Source organism: Schistocerca cancellata, chromosome 1 (genome assembly GCF_023864275.1).
Source record: "Schistocerca cancellata isolate TAMUIC-IGC-003103 chromosome 1, iqSchCanc2.1, whole genome shotgun sequence".
NCBI lineage: Eukaryota > Metazoa > Arthropoda > Insecta > Orthoptera > Acrididae > Schistocerca > Schistocerca cancellata.
The window spans coordinates 182,877,042-182,899,052 of NC_064626.1; the positions used below are offsets into that span (position 1 = coordinate 182,877,042).

General features: G+C 43.9%; 1 protein-coding gene and 1 non-coding gene across 2 annotated transcripts in view; both read right to left on the reverse strand.

Annotated features, from left to right (window-relative positions):
* Positions 1 to 22,011, reverse strand: part of LOC126162174 (probable glutamate receptor) — a 127,697-nt gene that overhangs the window by 75,220 nt on the left and 30,466 nt on the right. The window contains exon 5 of the mRNA XM_049918529.1: positions 9,371 to 9,538. Within this exon, the coding sequence (XP_049774486.1) occupies positions 9,371 to 9,538 (168 nt within the window). The remainder of the gene's footprint in view (positions 1 to 9,370; positions 9,539 to 22,011) is intronic.
* Trnas-cga (transfer RNA serine (anticodon CGA)) lies at positions 17,727 to 17,800 on the reverse strand. The gene has a single exon. It is a non-coding gene; the product is annotated as a tRNA-Ser (tRNA).

Consider the following 22,011-nt stretch of genomic DNA (forward strand, 5'->3'; position numbering starts at 1 on the left):
CGTTGGACATCTTCGGAGGTCACCAGTAAACAGCAGCCATCATGGGTGCATGAACCAAATGCTTTCCGGGCGGGGTGACCGACTGGTTCTAGGCGCTTCAGTCTGGAACCGCGCGACCGCTACGGTCGCAGGATCGAATTCTGCCTCGGGCATGGATGTGTGTGATGTCCTTAGGTCAGTTAGGTTTAAGTAGTTCTAAGTTCTAGGGGACTGATGGCCTTAGATGTTAAGTCCCATAGTGCTCAGAGCCATGTCTTCGGAGGTGCTCCTGGTTGTGCTGAGTCTTGCCAACTGACGAGTCGGAAGTCGAAGGGCGGCCTAAATTCCGTGGAAAGTGGGCGTGGTCTAGATTTCACGTGATGGCACAGATAAACCTTGTCAAAGATAAAATATAACTATCGATCATAGTACGCCAAAGATAAAAACTTCTCATCGATTTTGTAGCGCCACTGTCCATATGTCGCTGAGTTTCATGGCTTCTTCTTTTCTGTTAAAATTATATCCATGTTTAAATCTTTCGATGGCTTCTCTATACAGCCGTTGATAATAGTTCGACTTAGCACATAAAACTTTAGTTTCTACGTGATCACCCGACTGAATATCACGTTCCGCCACGTCGGACTTGTATGTTTTCCCTTGTCGGCAAAGACTTTTATGTTCCTTCAACCGTGTATTCACACTTCTCTTTGTAGTTCCAATGTAGACCCTACCACATGTACACAGAATCTTATACACTCCTGGAAATTGAAATAAGAACACCGTGAATTCATTGTCCCAGGAAGGGGAAACTTTATTGACACATTCCTGGGGTCAGATACATCACATGATCACACTGACAGAACCACAGGCACATAGACACAGGCAACAGAGCATGCACAATGTCGGCACTAGTACAGTGTATATCCACCTTTCGCAGCAATGCAGGCTGCTATTCTCCCATGGAGACGATCGTAGAGATGCTGGATGTAGTCCTGTGGAACGGCTTGCCATGCCATTTCCACCTGGCGCCTCAGTTGGACCAGCGTTCGTGCTGGACGTGCAGACCGCGTGAGACGACGCTTCATCCAGTCCCAAACATGCTCAATGGGGGACAGATCCGGAGATCTTGCTGGCCAGGGTAGTTGACTTACACCTTCTAGAGCACGTTGGGTGGCACGGGATACATGCGGACGTGCATTGTCCTGTTGGAACAGCAAGTTCCCTTGCCGGTCTAGGAATGGTAGAACGATGGGTTCGATGACGGTTTGGATGTACCGTGCACTATTCAGTGTCCCCTCGACTATCACCAGTGGTGTACGGCCAGTGTAGGAGATCGCTCCTCACACCATGATGCCGGGTGTTGGCCCTGTGTGCCTCGGTCGTATGCAGTCCTGATTGTGGCGCTCACCTGCACGGCGCCAAACACGCATACGACCATCATTGGCACCAAGGCAGAAGCGACTCTCATCGCTGAAGACGACACGTCTCCATTCGTCCCTCCGTCCACGCCTGTCGCGACACCACTGGAGGCGGGCTGCACGATGTTGGGGCGTGAGCGGAAGACGGCCTAACGGTGTGCGGGACCGTAGCCCAGCTTCATGGAGACGGTTGCGAATGGTCCTCGCCGATACCCCAGGAGCAACAGTGTCCCTAATTTGCTGGGAAGTGGCGGTGCGGTCCCCTACGGCACTGCGTAGGATCCTACGGTCTTGGCGTGCATCCGTGCGTCGCTGCGCTCCGGTCCCAGGTCGACGGGCACGTGCACCTTCCGCCGACCACTGGCGACAACATCGATGTACTGTGGAGACCTCACGCCCCACGTGTTGAGCAATTCGGCGGTACGTCCACCCGGCCTCCCGCATGCCCACTATTCGCCCTCGCTCAAAGTCCGTCAACTGCACATGCGGTTCACGTCCACGCTGTCGCGGCATGCTACCAGTGTTAAAGACTGCGATGGAGCTCCGTATGCCACGGCAAACTGGCTGACACTGACGGCGGCGGTGCACAAATGCTGCGCAGCTAGCGCCATTCGACGGCCAACACCGCGGTTCCTGGTGTGTCCGCTGTGCCGTGCGTGTGATCATTGCTTGTACAGCCCTCTCGCAGTGTCCGGAGCAAGTATGGTGGGTCTGACACACCGGTGTCAATGTGTTCTTTTTTCCATTTCCAGGAGTGTATATACCACTCACAGACAGATGGTGACGAAGTGCTTGGCTTATTTTCTTAGTTGGTCTGGAAATAGGTCGATATATTTTACCTCTGACAAGGTTTATCTCTGCTATCACGTGAAATCTATACCACACTCACTTTTTTTGTCTTCTTGGTCGTTTTCGTATCATATCAGTGTGACATTTATTTATCTTAATATTGTATCTTTTCATGGTTCATGGCGTGGGTTCCTGTAGTCATGTCCTAGTTCATGAACCACGGGCAACGTATGAGTGGCCAAGTAAGTGGTCCCGACAGTCGGGATACCAGTTACTTTGGGATAAGGCTGGGCATCTCGGACATATTCTGAGTCGTGTTCACCTTTGTGCTCATACGGCAAAGACTACCAAATCCACCGGTTAGTCCCTCAGCCGTTAGGGGTAAAACCCAATGGGACTCGGGGCAAGTAAGGCTAGCAACCTGCTTCCCTGGTACTTTAAATATGATGCTAGCAACAATCAGAGCAAAATGCCTCGGACCTTTGGAGGTGACGGAGTCCCACCTCTAACTGACAAACCAGAGACTCGTAAGTTACGACTTGGCAAACAAATGGTAATGAGATGGGGAGCTATTAATATCAATGGGGGCTACTCTGGGAAGAAGGTAGAGCTGGCAGAGGCTGCAAGTAAGATGGGGCTGGACGTTTTAGCTGTTAGTGACATTCGGGTAAGGGGTGAGAAAGAAGAGGAAGTGGGAGAATACAAGGTCTACCTGACAGGAGTCAAAGCAGGAATAGCACAATGGGGTGTAGGGCTTTACATCAGGAAAGAAATGGAACCCAGCGTAGTTGCAATAAGGTATGTAAACGAACGACTGATGTGGATAGATTTGACAGTGTCTAGCAAGAAAATTAGGATTGTGTCAGTATATTCGCATTGTGAAGGGACAGATCAAGATAAGATGGATAGTTTTTATGAGGCACTCAGTGATGTAGTTGTTCTTTACTCTAACAGTGTTCTGCTCATGGGTGATTTTAACGCCAGGATTGGAAATCGAACAGAAGGGTATGAAAAGGTTATGGGTAAATTTGGAGAGGATATGGAGGCCAACAGGAACGGGAAACAACTCTTGGATTTCTGTGCCAGTATGGGCTTAGTAATCACAAACTCCTTTTTTAAACATAAGAACATTCACCGGTATACTTGGGAAGGCAGGGGAACCAGATCTGTCATTGACTATATAATAACAGATCAGGAATTCAGGAAGGCTGTGAGGGACACACGTGTATTCAGGGGATTCTTTGATGACACTGATCATTATTTAATCTGCAGTGAAATTGGGATTATGAGGCCGAAAGTGCAGGAGGTCAGGTCCATATGTAGGAGGATAAGAGTGGAGAAACTTCAGGATAAGGAAATCAGGTACAAGTACATAACAGCGATCTCAGAAAGGTACCAGTTAGTTGAATGTAGTCAGTTACAGTCATTGGAAAAGGAATGGACAAGGTACAGGGACACAGTACTAGAAGTGGCTAAAGAATGTCTTGGAACAGTAGTGTGTAAAAGTAGGACGAAGCAAACAGCTTGGTGGAATGATACAGTCAAGGCAGCCTGTGAAAGGAAAAAGAAGGCGTATCAAAAATGGCTACATACCAGAACCCAGGTAGACAGAGAAAGTTATGTTGAAGAAAGAAACAAAGCCAAACAGATAATTGCAGCATCCAAGAAGAAATCGTGGGAAGACTTTGGAAACAGGTTGGAGACTATGGGTCAAGCTGCTGGAAAACCATTCTGGAGTGTAATTAGCAGTCTTCGAAAGGGAGGTAAGAAGGAAATGACAAGTATTTTGGACATGTCAGGAAAACTGCTGGTGAATCCTGTGGATGCCTTGGGCAGATGGAGGGAGTATTTTGAAGAGTTGCTCAATGTAGGTGAAAATGCGATCAGTAAAGTTTCAGATTTAGGAGTAGAATGGGATAGGAATGATGGTGGAAATAGGATCACATTTGAGGAAGTGGAAAAAATGGTCAATATATTGCAGTGCAATAAAGCGGCTGGGGTGGATGAAATTAAGTCGGAACTCATCAAATACAGTGGAATGTCAGGTCTTAAATGGCTACACAGGATAATTGAAATGGCCTGGGAGTCGGGACAGGTTCCATCAGACTGGACAAAAGCAGTAATCACACCAATCTTTAAACATGGAAACAGAAAAGATTGTAACAACTACAGAGGTATCTCTTTAATCAGTGTTGTGGGTAAAATCTTCTCAGGTATTGTTGAAAGGAAAGTGCGAGTATTAGTTGAGGACCAATTGGATGAAAATCAGTGTGGGTTTAGGCCTCTTAGAGGTTGCCAAGACCAGATCTTTAGCTTACGGCAAATAATGGAGAAGTGTTATGAGTGGAACAGGGAATTGTATCTATGCTTTATAGATCTAGAAAAGGCATATGACCGGGTTCCTAGGAGGAAGTTATTGTCTGTTCTACAAGATTATGGAATAGGAGGCAAACTTTTGCAAGCAATTAAAGGTCTTTACATGGATAGTCAAATGGTTCAAATGGCTCTGAGCACTATGGGACTCAACATCTTAGGTCATAAGTCCCCATGGATAGTCAGGCAGCAGTTAGAGTTGACGGTAAATTGAATTCATGGTTCAGAGTAGTTTCGGGGGTAAGACAAGGCTGCAACCTGTCTCCACTGTTGTTCATATTATTTATGGATCATATGTTGAAAACAATAGACTGGCTGGGTGAGATTAAGATATGTGAACACAAAATAAGCAATCTTGCATATGCGGATGAATTAGTTGTGATGGCAGATTCGATTGAAAGTTTGCAAAGAAATATTTCAGAGCTATATCAGAAATGTAAGGACTATGGTATGAAGATTAGCATCTCCAAAACGAAAGTAATGTCAGTGGGAAAGAAATATAAACGGATTGAGTGCCAAATAGGAAGAACAAAGTTAGAACAGGTGGACGGTTTCAAGTACTTAGGATGCATATTCTCACAGGATGGCAACATAGTGAAAGAACTGGAAGCGAGGTGTAGCAAAGCTAATGCAGTGAGCGCTCAGCTACGATCTACTCTCTTCTGCAAGAAGGAAGTCAGTACCAAGACTAAGTTATCTGTGCACCGTTCAATCTTTCGACCAACTTTGTTGTATGGGAGCGAAAGCTGGGTGGATTCAGGTTACCTTATCAACAAGGTTGAGGTTACGGATATGAAAGTAGCTAGGATGATTGCAGGTACTAGTAGATGGGAACAATGGCAGGAGGGTGTCCACAATGAGGAAATCAAAGAAAAACTGGGAATGAACTCTATAGATGTAGCAGTCAGGGCGAACAGGCTTAGATGGTGGGGTCATATTATACGCATGGGAAAAGCAAGGTTACCCAAGAGACTCATGGATTCAGCAGTAGAGGGTAGGAGGAGTCGGGGCAGACCGGGGAGTAGGTACCTGGATTCGGTTAAGAATGATTTTGAAGTAATAGGTTTAACATCAGAAGAGGCACCAATGTTAGCATTGAATAGGGGATCATGGAGGAACTGTATAAGGGGGGCTATGCTCCAGACTGAACGCTGAAAGGCATAATCAGTCTTAAGTGATGATGATGATGATGATGATGATTGTATCTTTTCGTTACCTTCTCGTGACTGTTAGTATTTCAGGTCTACAACTAGCAGCCCCGTAGTTCGCTGAGCAGTAAAATATAAAATCTCCACTGTCGCCCTCTCCGCTGTCTCCCTGCCTTACTTCGCTCAGATCGAGTTCATTTCATTTATAAACTTTTCATGATGTCAGAAATAGTTCTGTATCTACATAAACACTCCGAAAAACCATTGCACAGTGAATGGCGGAGGGTTCTTAATACCAATGTTATCAACAACCTTTACAATTCGATTCCCGTACTGAGCGAAGCAAAAACGATCGCTGTATGTCCCTGAGCGCTTCCTAATCCCTCTTATCACTTACGATCTCAAAATTTACACAATAATGTTTCGCAGGAAGTGTATCATCTTTCTTCCACGTATTTACATTTAAGTTCGCCCCAAATGTCTGTTACACTTTGGTATGGGTTATACACACCAGTTACGATCCTAACAGCACCTCTTTCGAATCTTTCGATTTATGTTGTCACTAAAATTAAAATTTAAAACAGTCTTGATCGCAATCTTGTTAAAATATTTTTTTATTGGAATGAGTGACCGGTTTCGACTCTATGAAAGAGTCATCTTCAGACTCTGTAAAGATATATTGCTAAAATAGTATAGACGTTATAATAAGCATATAAAATATATATAAATAAGATAAATAGTAATAAATTATACCCAGAGCGGTGGATGGACACTGCTAGATGAGTTCCATCGACCCTCGACGCTCGTGTAACTGCTGACTGTGCACGGAGGGAACGGGTATTAATAGGGCTGGTCACACCCACCGTTCTGAGTATGACATCGTAAGTATTCAATCAGAAAACACATTCATGATTAGAAAGCTTAATACATAACTACGAAGGAACAGTTACAGTTGGAATATATCGTAATGTCAATTATTTATCATTATTCGTCAATGAATATAAATTATACTACTAAAATAGTTCATTGGTATGAAATAAGGCTTAGAGTATGCTGACCTCTAAACTCAGACCTACAAAATCTGCTCTAAAGATTGTCGTTGCCCAGAGTTTACGTGGGTAATCGAGGGTTACCATTGAAATGGCGTCCTGTTCCGCTGTGGACGTTAGTGGTGCTGTCAAAGATTGTACTAGGGAGAGATACGTCGTATGTTACGGTTATGTGATACCATAAAAATACGGATAATTTTGCTCTCTTAAGATGTCAGCGCCATGGAAAATAACTGTTCTGTGGCGGAATCACACCAACATTTCTGTAATAACAAGATTGCGATCGATACTGCTTTAAATTTTAATTTTAATTACTTTTAAGATCGCTGACAATGTATTCAAAAATTTCAAAAATCTTCTGTTGTCACGCCTACTTGATAAGAACTCCAAACACTGGAACGGTAGTCTATAATTCGTGCCATTAGTATTTTGTACGCAATTTTCTGTACAGATACACTAAATTTTCACAGAGCCTTTGCAACAACTCTAAGATTTACACCAACCTCCTGTAATATAGATTATAAGTGATCTTCCCTTTCATATCGCTTCTTAGTATCATGATTAGATTAGATTAGTTTTTCGTTCCATAGATCCGTGCGGAGGAGATCCTCGTGGATGTGGAACATGTCAATTTTTTTTAAAGCTGAAATAACAATACTAATAGTACGAGCATATACAATACATTATTTTTTTAAGCTGAAATAACAATACTAATAGTATGAGTATATACAGTAAATCATTTGATTCTATTAAAAAATTCATCAATGGAGTAGAAGGAGTTGGCCACTAGTAAGTCTTTCAGGCTCCTTTTAAACTGATCTTTATTTGTAACTAAATTTTTTATGTTTGCTGGCAAATTATCGAAGATGAGTGTTCCTGAGTAGTGGACCCCTTTTTGAACTAAAGTAAGTGCTTTTAAGTCCTTGTGCAGATCATTTTTGTTCCTGGTATTGTATGTATGAACTGAGCTGTTTGTTGGAAAAAGAGATATATTATTTAGGACAAATTTCATTAAGGAGTAAATATACTGAGAGGCAGTAGTTAGTATACCCAGTTCTTTGAAGAGGTTTCTACAGGACGTCCGTGAATTTACTCCGCAAATAATACGTATTACAAGCTTTTGGACTCTGAAAACTTTTGTTTGACTTGAAGAGTTACCCCAAAATATTATACCATATGACATTATGGAATGAAAATATTCAAAGTATGCAAGCTTTTTCATTTTTATGTCGCCTATGTCTGCTAACACTCTAATTGCAAATACAGATTTGTTAAGGCGTTTCTGCAGTTCTGTGGTGTGCTCCTCCCAACTGAATTTATTATGAAGTTGTAATCCCAGGAATTCAAGACTGTCAACCTCTTCTATCTGCTCTTCTTCATACTTTATGCATATGCTGGGTGGAAACCTCTTACAGGTTCTGAATTGCATATACTGAGTCTTTTCGAAGCTTAATGTCAGTGAGTTGGCTTTAAACCATTTACAGGGTGATTCAAAAAGAATACCACAACTTTAAAAAAGTGTATTTAATGAAAGAAACATAATATAACCGTCTGTTATACATCATTACAAAGAGTATTTAAAAAGGTTTTTTTTCTCTCAAAAACAAGTTCAGAGATGTTCAATATGGCCGCCTCCAGACACTCGAGCAATATCAACCCGATACTCCAACTCGTTCCACACTCTCTGTAGCATATTAGGCGTAACAGTTTGGATAGCTGCTGTTATTTTTCGTTTCAAATCAATGGTGGCTGGGAGAGGTGGCCGAAACACCATATCCTTAACATACCCCCATAAGAAAAAATCGCAGGGGGTAAGATCAGGGCTTCTTGGAGGCCAGTGATGAAGTGCTCCGTCACGGGCTGCCTGGCGGCCGATCCATCGCCTCGGGTAGTTGACGTTCAGGTTTCATAACTAACCTTTTTCGTAGGACTCTCCATACAGTTGATTGTGGAATTTCCAGCTCTCTGCTAGCTCTGCGAGTCGATTTTCCTGGGCTGCGAACAAATGCTTGCTGGTGCTTGGTACATTTTCATCACTCGTTCTCGGCTGTCCAGAACTTTTCCCTTTGCACAAACACTCATTCTCTGTAAACTGTTTATACCAACGTTTAATACACCACCTATCAGGAGGTTTAACACCATATTTCGTTCGAAATGCACGCTGAACAACTGTCGTCGATTCACTTCTGCCGTACTCAATAACACAAAAAGCTTTCTGTTGAGCGGTCGCCATCTTAGCATCAACTGACGCTGACGCCTAGTCAACAGCGCCTCAAGCGAACAAATGTACAACTAAATGAAACTTTATAGCTCCCTTAATTCGCCGACAGATAGTGCTTAGCTCTGCCTTTTGTCGTTGCAGAGTTTTAAATTCCTAAAGTTGTGGTATTCTTTTTGAATCACCCTGTATTAATATCCATGAAAATATCATTAGCAGATCTTTCTAGAACTACACTCGACATACTATTTATTGCAATACTTGTGTCATCCATAAATGTTTCGAACACTGTTTGGATTGAACTTCTTTTGACTAAGGAAATTAAGTGGGTCTGTTTCAGAGGGCTGTACACGTAATGAGGCGTGACGGTGACGTGGGCGAGCGAGAGCTACTCACACGGAGGGCGTGGTCATGGCGATGTAGTCGATGAGCCGCATGCGGTCCGCCGTGACGAACAGCGCCGTGCCGCCCACGTCCGCCTCCGACCGCTGCAGGCTGCCCACCATGCCGCTCCACGAGCCGTTCGACTCGTAGCCCCACTCGTCCGCCACTGTCAGCTCCAGGCTGTGACAGCACACAGGCAACACGCTCGAAACGCTTGCACGACACTACTGTCTACTAAAACTGCTACACGGGGAAGGATACTTATTGTACACCTGAGGTTGCCCTCGCATATCAGTAGTGTGAAGTTGATGCATTAAGTTGTTCTGAAAGCGGTGCTCATATTTAAGATAATAAAAGCGGGTTAAAAGCTGTGAGCTATCTGGGGGAGTTAACCTTGCAATACTGAGCAACTGTTTCACCATGTATCCAGTCTAGTTTACCAAACTGCCAACTAGACTAACATTAATTATAATCTTTTAATAGTCATCTTATGACAACTATTGATATATATATATATATATATATATGAATATAATAGAGGGAAACATTCCACGTGGGAAGAATATATCTAAAAACAAAGATGATGAGACTTACCAAACAAAAGCGCTGGCAGGTCGATAGATACACAAACAAACACAAACATACACACAGAATTCAAGCTTTCGCAACAAACGGTTGCTTCGTCAGGAAAGAGGGAAGGAGAGGGAAAGACGAAAGGATGTGGGCTTTAAGGGAGAGAGTAAGGAGTCATTCCAATCCCGGGAGCGGAAAGACTTACCTTAGGGGGAAAAAAGGACAGGTATACACTCGCACACACACACACACATATCCATCCGCATATACACAGACACAAGCAGACATGACTCCTTACTCTTTACTCTCTCCCTTAAAACTCACATACTTTCGTCTTTCCCTCTCCTTCCCTCATTCCTGACGAAGCAACCGTTTGTTGCGAAAGCTTGAATTTTGTGTGTATGTTTGTGTTTGTTTGTGTGTCTATCGACCTGCCAGCGCTTTTGTTTGGTAAGTCTCTCTCTCTCTCTCTCTCTCTTTTTCTTTCTCTCTCTCTCTCTCTCTCTCTCTCTCTCTCTCTCTCTCTCTCTCTCGCTCTCTCTCTCTCTCTCTATATATATATATATATATATCTCTCTCTCTCTCTCTCTCTCTCTCTCTCTATATATATATATATATATATATATATATATATATATATATATATATATATACAGGGTGAGTCACCTAACATTACCGCTGGATATACTGACGAATCGATTCCTCAGACCGAACGTGAGGAGAGGGGCTAGTGTAATTGGTCAATACAAACCATAAAAAAATGCACGGAAGTATGTTTTTTAACACAAACCTACGTTTTTTTAAATGGAACTCCGTTAGTTTTGTTAGCACATCTGAACATATAAACAAATACGTAATCAGTGCCGTTTGATGCATTGTAAAATGTTAATTACATCCGGAGACATTGTAACCTAAAGTTGACGCTTGAGTACCACTTCTCCGCTGTTCGATCGTGTGTATCGGAGAGCACCGAATTACGTAGCGATCCAAAGGAAACGGTGATGGACCTTAGGTACAGAAGAGACTGGAACAGCACATTACGTCCACATGCTAACACCTTTTTATTGGTCTTTTTCACTGACGCACATGTACATTACCATGAGGGGTGAGGTACACGTTCGACGGGCGTTTCATAGGACGCGGAGGACGCATAAATTGGCCAGCCCGTTCTCCTGATCTTACATCTCTGGAGTTCTCTCTGTGGGCTACGTTAAAGGAGAATGTGTACCTTGATGTGCCTGCAACCCCAGAGGATATGAAACAACGTACTGTGGCAGCCTGCGGCGACATTACACCAGATGTACTGCGGCGTGTACGACATTCATTACGCCAGAGATTGCAATTGTGTGCAGCAAATGATGGCCACCACATTGAACATCTATTGGCCTGACATGTCGGGACACACACTACTCCACTCCGTAATTGAAAACGGAAACCACGTGTGTACGTGTACCTCACCCCTCATGGTAATCTACATGTGCGTCAGTGAAAAAGACCGATAAAAAGGTGTTAGCATGTGGACGTAATGTGCTGTTCCAGTCTCTTCTGTACCTAAGGTCCATCACCGTTCCCTTTGGATCCCTACGTAATTCGTAATTCGGTGCTCCGATACACACGATCGAACAGCGGAGGAGTGGTACTCAAGCGTCAACTTTAGGTTACAATATCTCCGGATGTAATTAACATTTTACAATGCAACAAACGGCACTGATTACGTATTTGTTTATATGTTCAGATGTGCTAACAAAACTAACGGGGTTTCATTTAAACAAAAAAAACGTAGGTTTGTGTTCAAAAACATACTTCCGTGCATTTTTTTATGGTTTGTATTAACCAGTTACACTAGCCCCTCTCCTCACGTTCGGTCTGTGGAATCGATTCGTCAGTATTTGATGTGGTTTACGAAATATATCCAGCGGTAATGTTAGGTGCCTCACCCTATATATATATATATATAAACTTTGATCATTGTTCCGTTAAAATTTCAGCATATTAAACTTTATTGATAACTAAACTGGTGCCTTATTTAGGATTGTGAAAATGTGAGTTTGTAATCTTACGGAACACATCAAATATGGAGCCAAGATTGGGAGACTCCATGCAACACTGCATTCATAACATAACCCACGAAGAATGTTGAAACATATGCAAGAGGAAATTAACCACAACTGACCGATTCGATTGTCAACCCAAAGAAGTTATGGTCGTAGCGCAATCCTGTCTGTCATGAAATTACCATACACTGGTATACTGAATTCATTATAATTGTCTGTGTAATCTTCTCTAAAAGAATAGCTGAGGGCTACTTTGATGATTCCACCAAATGCTTCACGTGGTCAACTTGGTTTACACAAAGAGTGTAACTTTACAATAATTTTGATAATTAAAATAAATTACATCGAAATACAATTTACAAAAGAAAAACCTCCAACTGGTTACTATCGTCATACTATTAACCTGATGGGTCAAACAATTATATAAGCACGTGGTACTGGTCTCACAAAGTACACACCACATGGGTTGAACATAAAGAAAAGTTGCTATATTGAAAAATATTGTCAAGACGAGACTTTATAGTCTCACCCACAATCGCATTTAAGATTGATGATCTTAGGTAGAATTATGGATCATCAACACGTGGTTCCACTTTGCTCACAAAGTAGTGACAAAGCAACTACTGGAAAATATTCTGAACTTCACACTCGAATTACACTGTGTTGCAATTTAAGATAACAGAACATACTTTAGATCTAAACCTGAAACAAAGGTGATTAAATTTTCAGTTAGGCTGACTTTAAGAAATCCATTCGCCTATGGACTTAGCAGAGACGTGCTTAGCCAGTGATCTTACCACTTCAGACGCTCGCCGCAGACAGACTGGTGTGGGCCCCTACCGAGGGTGCCTCACAGATACAAACGGAAATGACCAGAGAGGCAGCTTCCTATACCAACATAACAAGGGACGGGCAGGACCATACCAAGAATAGAAATCTCTTTGCTTTTAGAAAGCGTAGCTACCTGTTCTGACGTTGGTCCTACTGTTCTCTAGGAGACAGGCTTGTCTGCTACCATCAAGCATGCAGCTAGAAATACATTTGCTCATCCTTTCACACACAAGGGAAGGGGGATGACAGTATCTTATCATATACACTATATAAAAGAAAGCGGATGCAGGTTCCATATGAGACTGTGTGACAGGAATTACATATAAACTGTGTTTTAAAGTGTAGTAGTGTGACAGATCGTTCTTCTTTATGTGTAAAAGTAACACGTTCCACTGCTCAGTCTCCTCCCAGATAGTCAGAAACACCACAGTAAATTTAGAAGTGGAATGTAAGATGTAAATGACAACAGATTTAAGAAATTAAGATGAAAGGAATCCAACAGAGACCTTTCAGCATGCTGACCTTGTATAGGGCAGTAAAACGGGTAACGTTTTCAGAGTCCCAGAGTGAAGCTCTCACACTACAATACGACAACGACGTAACGATGCAATGAAAAAATTTCGCCACTGAGAGTGGGTCAGGGCAAAATACAACATCGGCATTTCTGGCGAGCCAGGCAGCAGACTTAAGCAGAATCTAGTGGTTCAGAGCAGCCAAACAAGGTCATGTCACCTTCGTGATCAAAGAAAGGCTAAGACAAATGCAACAAATGGTAGCAAGAGCTTTTACGGACCAGTTCTGTAATGTAATAAACTCATTAAGCGAGCACGGCAGCAGGAAAAAGTTCAAAACCCAAAGACAAAATAACTTTTTCAGAGTAAGTATGTAAATTTGTGTTACATTCAATACATTTGTCACTCAGTTAAAAAAAAATTACGTGTCATCTATTTGTCCTTCGGTATACTACGCCGTGACGAACGTATCACTGAGATAAATATCCGAATGACTAAGCTGCTCTGACTATTTTAGATAAAACTTTAAACTACGATATCTTCTTTTCCGTGTTCCGATTTTGATGAAATAAAGCCTGTATGTTGCCCCAAGCTATCCTCACGTTACCTGTGGAAGCTCCATGAAAATTCCTCTATTAGTTTTGGAGAGTAGTGTGTCAAACAGACAGACACGACGATTTCAGCGGTGGAGAGGGAGACACTGACAGTGAGAGAGGACAGTATTAGTATGACAGAAGGAAGGAGACGGTGGCTGAGAGACGGTTGCCGGTGACAGCTGGAGGGACACAGAGAGATGACGACAATGAGTTGGACTCAATTAGTGAGAATGGGCAAGTGAAGTGGACGGATATGAGCGACTTACAGCGAATCTTACTGAAAAGAATCTACAAAGGTACGTATAAATGTTCGATACGGTTAAAAGGAAGCTCCTGAACAAAACCAGGAAAGGAACAGTGCTTAAATTCTGTAATACAGGGTATTCAAAAAGAAGGAACAATTTCAAACATTTGTTGCTTCCAAACTACAAAATATAGAAAGACATTTCCAACGTTCCTGGAAGGAGAAAAGTTCAAATTTATATGCATTCAGTGTGAGCACCTTATATTACACGACAAATATCGAAACAGTGACTAAAAAAAAATGGTTCAAATGACTCTGAGCACTATGGGACTTAACATCTGCGGTCATCAGTCCCCTAGAACTACTTAAACCTAACTAACCTAAAGACATCACACACATCCATGCCCGAGGCAGGATTCGAACCTACGACCATAGCGGTCTCGCGGTTTCAGACTGAAGCGTCTAGAGCCGCTCGGCCACCCCGGCCGGCCAGTGGCTCATTTCCTGCCACGCACGAAACAGCTGGTCTCTTGTTATCGAATTCAAAGTTTCAACAATGCGATGTCGCAGACTTTCGAGAATGCCAGGCATAGGGCGAATAAAAACGCTGTCTTTTACGTAACCTCACAGATAAAAGTGAGGTCTGGAGACCTGGGAGGGTAACGGGGATGAAGTTCATCTTCTGATCCTCCTCTGCCAATCCAACGTGCTGTGATGGTGCCATTTAGGTAATGTCGGACGTGCTTAGAGAAATTGTCGTGTGTGTTTCTATCTTCTGTTGTTTGGAAGCAACAAATGTTTGAAATCTGTTCCTTGTTTTCCAAATGTTTCAAATGGCTCTGAGCACTATGGGACTTAACATCTAAGGTCATCAGTCCCGTAGAACTTAGAACTACTTAAACCTAACTAAACTAAGGACATCACACACATCCATGACTGAGGCAGGATTCGAACATGCGACAGTAGCAGTCGCGCGGTTCCGGACTGAAGCGCCTAGGACCGTTCGGCCACCTCGGCTCGCTGTTCCTTGTTTTTGAATAGCCATGTACTATGCCAATACCTCTACTACTGTATGGATCGGAAGTATAGGTTTTTAACGATCAGACAGATGTGCCGCACTGGCAGGGATGAGACTTCTGACACATTTGGCAGGATATAAATTAGATCATGAGGGGAACAGTAAGGTAAGAGAGGGGGTCCATGTTCTAGGAATAGTGGTGTGATAAGCGTTAGTTGCTTCTTTTAGGAACAGGCAAATATGTCTAACACGAAAACGTATATAAGAATGAATTTTATCAAAAAAAAAAAATGGTTCAAATGGCTCTGAGCACTATGGGACTCAACTGCTGTGGTCATAAGTCCCCTAGAACTTAGAACTACTTAAACCTAACTAACCTAAGGACAGCACACAACACCCAGCCATCACGAGGCAGAGAAAAATCCCTGACCCCGCCGGGAATCGAACCCGGGAACCCGGGCGTGGGAAGCGAGAACGCTACCGCACGACCACGAGATGCGGGCATGAATTTTATCTTTCGTGGTTCTACACAATATAGCCACCATGTTACACAACGTTGCAGAATACATAACGGAATATTATACGTCTCACAAATGAAAAGTCATCCTTTTCTCTCTTATTTTGCTTTAATGCTACACGTGGCTGTGAGCAGCCAGGTTGCTGTTATTTAGCCTTGGTTTACAAGAGTAAAAGTAGTAAAAAATAATTGGTGGAATGAAGCAATGGTGATATAAATGACATGATGATAATGATGTATTTGTTCTGCTCTGCGAGGACGGTGATGATGGGTCCTCCTTGTAACTGACGAGGAAGAGGGAAGTATGCAAAAAAATGTTACATCGAAACGGATGTGGGATGATAACAGAGATGCAGGAATTAGTCGGTTGGATTTCAAGTAGGCTGGAACAGGATGCAATGGAGTCTTCGTTTGCGATGGAACAGGTGGTATGAGGCTCAGTTGATAGGATGGACAGATCTTAGGAATTATTTCAGTGCCTGGAAGACGGAGGAAAGCCTGTGAAATATTTGGTGGTGTCAAAAGGTGGGACTTGTGGATAGAGGTGGTGCAGAAAGAGGCAAGTTTATGAAAGATGGGGAATGCAATTCGAATGTTGGGACTCTAGGTTGTAGGAGATTTAGGCCAGGTGTTGTAGGCATTGGCTCTGAGCACTATGCGAATTGACTTCTGAGGTCATCAGTCTGTTGTAGGCATTTGAGGAGGTGATCTGAGTTGATTCTATACGTGATACAGGTGGCAGAAAGTAATCGGTTGTGGAATGTTTGGCAGAATGCACGTAGTTCAAGGATTTGGGAGGTGTCCTAAAACTTGTGAGAAGCAGAGGAACATCGGTGTTTGTGTGTGTGTGTGGGGGGGGGGGGGGCGGACGGGAGGGGAGGGCTGCAAATTAGAGCCTTGTGCGTGTGGATGATTGTCGTACCAAAATAATGTTTGATCTAGTGTTAGTCTTAGGTAGTTCAGTGTTTTAGTCCGCTGAAGTGGGCGGCTGTGAAAGGTTAGAAAAATTCTAAGGAGTGGAATGCACAGGTGGTTTATTCTATATTTATTACTAGGTTTTTCAAAGGGTAGATGAAAGACTTCTGCTGGTTACACTAGAAGGTATTTTACGCGCCCTTGGCATTTGAGTGATTTCATTTTTATTACGTATAGTCTGTTAGATATTTAATTAATTATGACAGTCACAAAATATGGAAACCAGTAGTAAAGGTATGAATTTATACAACGAGCATTGTTCCATAAGCTATTGTAAAGTAGCTCACGAACCTGGCAAAGGCAGGGTGTTATTTCCCGAATGTCTATTAAAAATGAAAACAATAAATATATTGTTTTCGTTGTGTAATATCGAAAACATTTCATTTCCATGTATTCGTAAAGACACCACTGAAATCAAGGAACATTCGTACAAAGAAATATGCATAATGTACAAATGTATAAATACAGTATTCAAATTAAGAAACATGATCTGGAAAATAATGTTGCAAACAGATGCTTCACGTGTCTACAATATTATTTTGTAAACATCTCTAAAGCACTGCCTCTTCATAGCCCTGTAACTAGCTACTGTTTTCGGCTACAGCACATTGCGCTTTATAGTCGAAGCGTGTCAAAAGCACTGCCAGCTGTCAGGGATTGCCTTATACTGAATCGACTGTGGGAGTTTCTCAGTAGTAACACATACGTGTATTAAAACTTCATACATTATGCGGGAGTTTTCATTCAACGTAGTGTTTATGACGTCATATCTCCTGAAATGTGAGAGGTAGGTAGTTTTTACGCCCGCCCCCCCCTCTCCCACTCCGATTTTTACCTGATAGGACGATGTGTATGTACCAAGTTTGGCTGAAATCGGTTCAGTGGTTTATCCTCTACAGTCCTCAGGTATCATATACACCTACAAATTTTTTTTTTCCTCGGGTGTGTATGCAGCTGTACCTTTTCTGGCCTGTGGTATCATGCACGATACTCACTGCACTTGCCGCAGCCCACTTGTAAATCAAACTTCCTGGCAGATTAAAACTGTGTGCCCGACCGAGACTCGAACTCGGGACCTTTGCCTTTCGCGGGCAAGTGCTCTACCAACTGAGCTACCGAACACACTCCGCTGCAGAGTGAAAATCTCATTCTGGTCACTTGTAAATCGTTCTGTCGAGCACCACAAAGTAGCACGTAGCAGTACTTGTTGCATGTGGTGTCACCGCCAGACACCACACTTGCTAGGTAGTAGCCTTTAAATCGGCCGCGGTCCGTTAGTATGCGTCGGACCCCCGTGTCGCCACTATCAGTGATTGCAGACCGAGTGCCGCCACACGGCAGGTCTAAAGAGACTTCCTTGCACTCGCCCCAGTTGTACAACTGACTTTGCTAGCGATGGTTCACTGACAAAATATGCTCTCATTTGCCGAGACGATAGTTAGCATAGTCTTCAGCTACGTCATTTGCTACGACCTAGCAAAGCACCATTATCAGTTGCTATTGATCTTGATAATCATGTACTGTCAGACCGACGTTCACCATTAATGGATTAAAGTTAAGTATTCCACCAGGTACGTCCGTTTTACTAAAGTCCAATTTCCCTGTCCTGTTCAAGACCTCACGCCAGCCTGCGTGAGCTAAAACACGTGCCTTTTGGCTTCCTCTAGTATTCCTGGGTTGGCTCTCCTGCCAACCCACAACATTTGGCGACGAGGCCCCCGCGTTCTTATCGATATTGCCCTGATTTACTTGTGTAATGGCTTCGCCACAGTCTCCAGATGTACTGTCCGAATTTTATCGCTTACAGAATCAGCAGACGCAGGCCTTACTGGATGCCCTTGGACAGCTCATCCAGGGTCAACGTGCAATGCAAAACGATGCGGCAGCCGCCGCTCCACCGCTAACGCAGCCACAACATGCAGTTGCACCAACTTTTCGACCTTTTGATGCTGCACTGGAAAGCTGGACGGAGTGGTCACACCAATTTGGATTCCCTCTCGCAGCCTACAGAATTCAAGGTAACAAGCGGCAGCCTTTTTTATTGTCCTCCATTGGGGTGACCACGTACCATGTGATAGTCAAATTATTTCCCCGAAGCGACGTAGCAACTCTGTCCTACGACGAAATTTTGTCTGCATTAGATGCATTTTCAAAGAATCAGTCAATGTAGTTGCAAAAAGGTATACCTTCTTTCGTACAAAACGTACGGCAGGTCAGACTAATTGGGAGTGGGTTGCAACTTTGCAAGGCCTTACTAGGGATTGTGCTTTTGAGTGTCAATGTGGACTCCCTTATTCAGATACTATGGTACGTGATGCAATTGCACAGAACGTTTCTGATGTTCGTATAAGGGAGCAGATTTTGGAACTAGTCAATCCCTCCCTTCAACAAGTGATAGACATATTGGATCGGCAGGACACACTTGACTTTGCTCAGGAATCATTTGAAACTTCGCCACCCATGTGTCAGGTTAACCGGCCCGCCGGGCGAGCTGCACGGAACAGTAAACAGTCCTCGCGCCCGGCTGCGCAACTGCCGCCAGGCTCTCAGCCACGCGTGCCGCGCAGGCAAGCAAATGCAGTGCTAAAATCATGCCTGCAGTGCGCTACTAGACATTCGCATGAGAATTGCCCGTCACGCCAAGCTATTTGCTTTTTCTGTAATAAAAAAGGACATGTTCAGAGTGTTTGCCAGAAAAAGCTCAGATCAGACACTCACAACCATTCCAGGCCCTTTGCTTCGCGCCGAATTCGAACCAAGGATACTCAGGCTCCTGAAACTTCGCCCATGGATATTCATGTACTTCATTCCACTCTGCCCAGTGCCCCTCTCTCTAACAGTGACTGTGTTCGTCCCGCAAATAGTGTGCGTCGACATCGCCGGAAAGCCCATCAAGTCGCAAGTGATTCTGTACCAGTGTCAGTTCACGTTGCACGAGACAGTCGCTCTTGTCATCAGCAGGACAATAAACTTTTTGTAGATTTGGATATTAACGGCAAAGTGAAACCATTCCAGCTCGATACCGGAGCTGCAGTTTCACTGATCAATCGAGACATGTACAAACAGCTGGCCACACCTCCGTTGTGTGCCGCAAATGTTAAGTTAAATAGCTCTTCAGGTCCTATCAGTGAACCAGACTGTGCCTTCAGACAGCGTTTCTCGTCTATGTGAAGAATTTGCAAACATTTTTGCACCGGGCCTTGATTGCGCTAAGAACTGTAAAGCATATTTGGAACTGAAAGTAAACACGCAACCGAAATTTTTCAGAGCGTGCAATGTTCCCCACGCATTGCGTGATGAGGTCGCAAAAAAATTACACGATTGGAATCACGAGGTATAATTGAACGTGTGCAGGCTTCTCTCTGGGCATCACCCTTAGCAATTTTGCCAAAACCTTCCGGAAAATTGAGACTTTGTGTGGACTTCAAGGCAACAGTGAATCCGCAACTAGTGATTGCAACTTTTCCTTTACCCCGCCTGGAAGATCTTTTTGACAAACTGTGCCTGGGTAATTATTTTTCGAAGTTGGACCTAGCAGATGCGTACTTGCAAATACCGGTGGACGAAGAATCCCAGCGCATTTTGGTGGTTATCTCGCATCTTGGTTTGTATCGATTCAAACGACTGCCATTCGGGTGTGCATCCGCCCCTGCATTGTTTCAGCAATATCTACAAGCTGTTTGTGTGTCGGTCCCTACTGCAGCAAACTATCTGGACGCTATTGTGATCTCCGGAAAGACAGACGAAGAACATTTAGCCAATCTCAGAACATTATTTCAGGTCTTCTGACAAAATGGTCTTCGCTTGCGGAAGGACAAATGTGTGTTTTTTGCTCGCGACTTGCCCTACCTGGGACATGTACTCAATGCCCAAGGCATACATCCCAGTCCCGGGCACCTCCGTGCCATACAAGACTTGCCTTCGCCGCAGAATTTGAAGCAGCTACAGATTGTGCTGGGAAAAATCAACTATTACCATAAATATGTGCGCTACGAGTCTTCCATTTCAGTTCCGCTTCATCGCTTACGCCGTAAAGGTGTTCCGTTCGTCTGGACGACGGAATGCGAACGCGCCTTTCGCCAGTTGAAATCGGCGTTGCTATCCAATACTTGCCTTACGCCATTCGATCCCCAGAAACCCGTTTTGTTGATAGTGGATGCATCGGATTTCGGGATCGGTGCTGTGCTTGCGCACAAAGATGGATCGCACGATCGCCCTGTTGCCTTTGCGTCCAAATTGCTTTCGTCGGCGCAAAGAAATTATTCACAGATCGAGAAAGAAGCATTGGCTCTCGTATTTGGTGTTACAAAGTTTCATGATTTCTGGTATGGTCGTCACTTTATCATCATCACAGACCACAAACCTTTGACATCGCTTTTTCATCCGAACAAGCCTGTACCTCCACGTACAGCGCAGAAATTCATTCGCTGGTCTATTTTCCTCTCGCAGTACCGTTACGATATCTGGTATTGGTCCACTGCTAAGCACGGAAACGCCGATGTGTTGTCCCGTTTGCCTGTTGCTGAGGATAGGGCATTCGATTCCTCCGAACTTGCTTGCATGTTCATTGATGCGGAAACCGATGACGTGGTCGAATCGTTTCCGATTGGTTTTCGTCGAGTAGCTACAGCCACAGCTGCTGACCCCGTCCTTGCTACCGTTCTGCGTTTTGTTGCTATGCAATGGCCCTTGTCAAAGTCACGGATCTGGGATCCGTTGGTTCGCCGATTATTTGCTCACAAGGAGAGACTTTTTGTACGACGTGCTGTTTTGCTGTTGCGTTCTGATAATGATCAGTCCAGGGTCGTGGTACCACGCTCGTTACAGTCCTCTGTCTTACAGCTTCTCCACCAAGGACATTGGGGTATAGTGAGAACGAAACAACTTCAAATGTCTCTGAGCACTACGGGACTTAACATCTATGGTCATCAGTCCCCTAGAACTTAGAACTACTTAAACCTAACTAACCTAAGGACAGCACACAACACCAAGCCATCACGAGGCAGAGAAAATCCCTGACCCCGCCGGGAATCGAACCCGGGAACCCGGGCGTGGGAAGCGAGAACGCTACCGCACGAGCAGAATTTCAGTCATTCTGCAAGGCCAATGGTATTCAACATCTGATGTCCGCGCCGTTTTCGCCACAGTCAAACGGTGCCGCTGAACGATTGGTCAGGACTTTCAAGTCACAGATGTTGAAGTTGCGAGAGTCGCATTCTCGGGAGGACGCGTTATTGCTCTTTTTGTCCTTGTATCGCTCTCAGACCCCAGATGGTTGATCGCCGGCTGAGTTGCTCCACGGTCGTCATCATCGAACCTTGATGTCTTTCCTA